At 34.9% G+C, this 6,105-nt stretch overlaps 1 protein-coding gene across 1 annotated transcript in view; it reads left to right on the plus strand.

Moving 5' to 3' along the window:
• The window catches only part of LOC131956116 (arrestin domain-containing protein 3), a gene marked incomplete at its 5' end in the record, with an annotated part of 65,753 nt that extends 59,781 nt beyond the window's left edge, over window positions 1-5,972 (plus strand). The window contains 3 exon segments of the mRNA XM_059320540.1: window positions 1,544-1,726; window positions 2,403-2,679; window positions 4,344-5,972. Coding sequence (XP_059176523.1) covers window positions 1,544-1,726; window positions 2,403-2,651 — 432 coding nt within the window. The 3' untranslated portion in view covers window positions 2,652-2,679; window positions 4,344-5,972.
• Between the last annotated feature and the right edge of the window lie 133 nt (window positions 5,973-6,105).

Here is a 6,105-nt window from a genome sequence, read left to right on the forward strand (position 1 = left end):
CCTCTGTATTGAAATCGATGGTATGGTCAGGTCAAAGTCCAATCACCTGGTTGAGGTACACATCTGAGGTTCGATCCCCACTCAAATCCGAATAGACCCGAAGTTTTTCTGGTTAGTTCACGCACACAATTCAAATCAGTGAAATTGAAATAGGCCTATAACTGTGTCGCTTGGTAAATATTCTAAGAGAAATACTTCTGAAAATAATTTCTTTTTCTCCAATCAACTTACCGACCCCTCTTGTGATTGAAATATGTAAAAAAAAATTGTTTCAGCTTAAACGATGATAGGATTTTTTGATATGCCCAAAGAAATGTTACCCAGTATCCATCATTACGTACTAATGAAATCTGGATTATTAAAAGACTTGTAAAGTAATGTTCCCTCTAAGCTGTGGGGTAGCGCGGCCGCGCCTTAGCTATGAACCTGCCGCGCAGTCACTTTGTACATTACATAAATCTTTGTATACGACGTTCAGAACACCGCACGCACACAAATGATGCACACTACTCCCCCCCCCCCCCATACACACACAGGCTGCATGTAAGTCTTGTTACAGCCAGACGTATTATAGGTACAAAGATCAACGGTTATTAAATAGCAGCTTTAGAGTATGTTACTGAAAAAAACACGACCGGAAGTCGTTTCCAAAATAACCGACCGCATACATTACGTTTGTACCACGTGACCTATGAATGACTACCAATGAACGTCGGACACCTGGGGATTTGTTATCACCTGTACACGTCACTACACCTGAACGAGTTACCTGTTTGTAGAAGTCAGCCTGTGGTGTAAACAGACAGGACTAAAGCACCGTCCTGCGATCTGCCACCCGCGCCCCGGGGGCGCCTGGGTGATCGTGGCGCGAGGGTGTTCTTACAAACACCCCCCTAGTGACACTGAAGAATCATGGCTGGATGGTGTTCCATTAAACACCACTAAGTGACACGACGTCAATCCACCCCCTTATCTCCTCTTCCCCCCCCCCCTCCTCCTTCACTCCCACCTCCTGCATATGTTTATAATTATTTTCTTGTTGTTTCGACCAACACTAGTGTCCAATTACATTTCAATAATTTTTTTTTTCTTCTTGAGCTAACTTCCAGAGTTAGAAGGGAATTCAAATAAATAAAAAAATACTGTATTACCTTTATGGTGATCCATTTAATTCACTTAATTAAAAAAAACATCATCACAAATAACACAAAAACTGTTGTTTACCATTTATTCACATCTTCATCTTTCTCGAGCTGTATTTTTTTCTTCCTTGAATTAATCTTATATATATATATATATATATATATATAGATAGATAGATAGATAGATAGATAGATAGATAGATAGATAGATAGATAGATAGATAGATAGATAGATAGATAGATAGATAGATAGATAGATAGATAGATAGATAGATAGATAGATAGATAGATAGATAGATAGATAGATAGATAGACAGATAGATAGATAGATAGATAGATATTAGATATATATTAGATATATATTAGATATATAGATAACGTTTACATGTTTGTATTTGTAGAACGTGACCTACTACTCATATCGAGGCAGATTTTCGGAGTCAACGACTCTGGTGACGGTACACAAGGGCCGTATCGCCCCCCGGGGTAAACAAACTTGGAACAGGGAGCTGCTCAGTGTCCCCACAGTTCCGCCCTCCCACCTCAGGGGCTGTAAGATTATCGATGTACAGTATAGTATAGAGGTAAGGGTCTGTGTACATTTAGATTACATTTCGTGCATCGCAGTAGGCTGTTGTGTGTGGTTAGGTGGTTGTCCATAATTGATGTGATCATTATTTAATATTTTTGGCGAATTCCACACTCCCTCTCCCCCCCCCCCCCCCCTTGCCATTGTCACATGTCAGAATAAGACGAAACTTCCCCAACCCTTAACAGTTGTCTTTCTTCTAAGAACATTATAATTATTTTCCTTTTAGAACGTGCACTCTACGTCGATTGAGCTGTCATCGCTAATCACTGTTTGATGAAGATACTTTTATAGTACATCAAATTTTTTTTTACAATATACAAAATCTTTTTTTAAAGGCTAATTTACTCCTAAAATTTAAAAATTTAATTTACTCCTAAAATTTAAAAATTTAATTTACTCCTAAAATTTAAAAATTTAATTGCAAAAGTGTAACATCGCACTTCTTTAGATTTCACATCTTCACCAAAATCTCTTCCCACACCCGGAGTATGGTATCTTTATGGACCCTTCCCCCCCAACCTTTCTCTACCATCTGTTTAATAAATGATTGAGCTGTCTATAATCCCTATCACTTTTGGTATGTTTTTAATCTGATTTATGTATATAAACGTGCGCGAAATATAATTTTTTTTAAATTTCAATTTGATCTCTCCCCCCTACCCCCACAGCTTTGTATTAAACCATGCGGAGTGGCCAGGAAAGTCAAACTTCCGGTGGACATCGTCATCGGGACTGTGGCCTTGAGAGACCAGCAGCACAAGGTCACGTGCCACCCCCTCCTCTCCCCCGAAGACAACAACTTCCCCTTCCCTTTCTTCTCCGCCAACGACGACAGCGAGGTCTTCCTCACTGACCTGTCCATGCACAACATGCTGCCCACAGCGCCACCCTGGGAGGAGGACGATGAGATACCCTGACATATGACATATGTCATTTAGGATACAAGTAAGTCCCTCGTGGCATTTAAGATACTAGTTTTGGTAACCTTCCATACGAGTTGTCATGTAGGATACAAGATTCTATCTCTCTTAACTATAAAAAAAAAGTCCAGAATGCAGATCTAGTTCTCCTTATTTAAAAAGCAAATTTAGTTTACACAAATTTCTCTTTTTTTCTGTGGGAGTATTTTATGAATAGTCGGTTTGGCAAAGGGATGGAGGGTGACAAATTGTGCCTACGCCACCCACCGGTTATGTTATTAAGCTAGTGTCACTTACCTGTTGTGCTATGGTCCAGAGGGCTGAATGACATGCCAGTTTTATATCACGTTATGTGGATGTTGTGCCATTGCCAGTGGACATCAACTTTTGTATAAAACAAATCTAATTGAATAGCTGCATACATCAGCACTAATATACATGTTTTATCAAGAGCCCAAATGAAACATTTAACAGCTCTTGGTTTATCTTACAATATCATGATAAATGTAACAACAGATGGTATTAGAAAAACTCATTCATATTGCAATTAAAAATAACTGGGCATTGAACAAAGGGAATCTATCCTTACTGGATGCCTCTTTTGATGTTATCTCTTGTGAAAGGGGAGACAAGTTGTGTGCCTGCTGCCAAACGTTATTTTTTTCATTCTCAGACAACAGAAATGTTTTTTTCACACAATTTACCTCCCTTGAAAGTGTATTGAATTTCATGTTTCTTTAGAAATTGTATGCTTCTCATTGATAGTTACACGATTTAAAGGGCAAGAATTTTGAATGATACTTGTAATAATTCAAGGGCAGATTACTCTCATATTTCAGTTAAACAGCCTTTTTTAAATAATTTGTATGTCTATTCATTTTTTCCCTGTGTATAATAAAAGCTGTTATCAGTATGTGTATGTAGAGAATTATCTTACATAAAAATTTGAGAAAATATGTCAGGAAATCCAAAGTAAATAGCAAAAAAAAAAGGTTAGCCTACTTTTAGTATATTGATCCAGATTTCCATTTTTTAAACTGCATGTTACTTTTGTTAGCAGATATTTGTGGTATGTGGTTTCACTGGGGGGATTTTTTCGCACTTATGTTTTAAGCCATAATTTTAATGAACAATAATTTGAAATATTTCATCATCTCAGCATTATGTAGTCATCATGTACAGATGTGGACATAGATTTGGATTGATCAGGCTACATTGTCTGCAAAATGTTTACAGTAAAGGTGTCATTTGCCTTATCTATTTTTATCCACAGAACATTTTATTCCAAGTGTCATTCCATCCATCTTTTTATCCACAGAACAATTTTATTCCAAGTGTCATTCAATCCATCTTTTTATCCACAGAACAATCTTATTCCAAGTGTCATTTGCCTTAAATAATTTTATCCTCAGAACAATTTTATTCCAAGTGTCATTCAATCCATCTTTTTATCCTCAGAACATGTTATTCCAAGTGTTATTCCATCCATCTTTTTATCCACAGAACAATTTTATTCCAAGTGTCATTCCATCCATCTTTTTATCTACAGCACAATTTTATTCCAAGTGTCATTCAATCCATCTTTTTATCCTCAGAACAATTTTATTCCAAGTGTCATTTGCCTTAAATAATTTTATCCTCAGAACAATTTCATTCCAAGTGTCATTCCATCCATCTTTTTATCCACAGAACAATTTTATTCCAAGTGTCATTCCATCCATCGTCAAACTGTAGGTGATCATCAAGCTACTGCTAGACATCTAAGGAAACTTCAGCTCACAAACAGGGGGGTTTAAACAGTTACGGGACTTTGTCACTGGAGGTTTAAACACAGTTATGGGACTTGGTCCCTGTAGACTAGGTGGTGTTCGCTACTTGTGCTACTTACCATGGGTGTCATAAGAAATATACTCACCTTGCTAAAGTTGCTATTGTTCTCAAGGCAACTAATGATATTTTTTAAATGTTTTTTTTTTTAAATTTTTTGTGTAATTAAGTTTAATGAGTTAAATGATAGTTACATATCTTAGTATGTGAAAGTAATAACTATTGTTGGCAATAATTAACTAGTTGTTTTTTTGAGACTTGCTGTTTACTCCCAAGTGTAGTAAAATAACATTGGATTAACTTAGAAACAGAAACAATGTGTGTATATTGCACAGCAAAGACCGTGAGATGTTTCCCCATGTAGTTGAATGTTCGCATTTTAAGTTTACTTAATTGGTCATCAAAAAAAGTTATTAGTTCTAGTATAGCAAAAAAAAAAAAAATTTTATGGCTAGATAAACATTTATTTGAACTCCAGCATCTCCAATCTACATTATTTAAGGGATGTATTAGACTTTAGGTTTTCTTTTTTAAAATAGTCTTTAAAGGGACACAACAAACAATTAGAATTTCATTTCCGTTCTACCTCAGTTATCTCCATTTGTTTTTCAAATCTTTAGATAAATTTTTCTTTTTAGAGCAATGTTCATCAGTGCTAAATATTATTGGGTTTCTTTTTTTTTTGTAAACTTTTTTTTTTTATAATTGTAGTACTAATATGTAATTAATTTTGAAACTATAATTTGTCATAAAGGATGTATTCTTTAAGAGCAAGTGATTTTAAGAATGAAATGGAGAAACTTGGAATAAATGTATTACAATACCAGGCGCTTCACTATAGAACAATTTATGATAAGGGTGTATTTTTTTATGTAAAAATTCGTTCAGTATTGTGTCACATATGCATATACTCAATATTTCCTCACACAATCAAATAATGTAAGTAATTATCTGCATTAGAAATGAGGGGAGCTCAATCTGTCAAGCAGTGGTAGTCTTCTCTTGTTATTTAGCCAGCATTCACTACACATACATATATAAATATATATATATATTAGAAATATTGTTTGTTTATGTGTAACAATAGATAATTAAATGTACATTGTTATGATTGAATGTGCAAAATTACTGCTTCTAATTTTAGTTGTTAGATTACGGTGTTTAAATGGAAATTGCTGTTCAGTGTATATTTTTTTTCTTTTTTCCACCTGAACTTAAAAATCTATTCAAGTGAGACACGTAAACACCTTAACTGATAATTGATGATGTAAATGATGTGTTTCAAGGTATTCTGATTTGTCGGATTTGCCATGCTACTACAAAAAATGTTTTGAGTGTGTTTTAGGCCCAAAGCAACTGGCTTTCTTCTTTTCTTTGTTGTTACTGTTGTGTTGCATAATGTACGTAAACTGATCACTTTTATGTTTCATGACATAGTGTAACACTATTGGATCATGTATTATGTGATGGATTAAATAAATACAAAATATCTGGGAAAATGTGGGACTTCATTTTTTTTGTCTATTCAGCTGAGATAAAGTTCATTTTGCTCTAGCACATCTTACCAGTTTTAGAAGTTTTTTGTTAAATAAAATGCATTAAACTAATTTAAACAAATAAGTAA

Source organism: Physella acuta, unplaced genomic scaffold (genome assembly GCF_028476545.2).
Source record: "Physella acuta isolate Inbredline_101_S28 unplaced genomic scaffold, ASM2847654v3 ptg001128l, whole genome shotgun sequence".
In the NCBI taxonomy this organism is placed as follows: Eukaryota; Metazoa; Mollusca; class Gastropoda; family Physidae; genus Physella; species Physella acuta.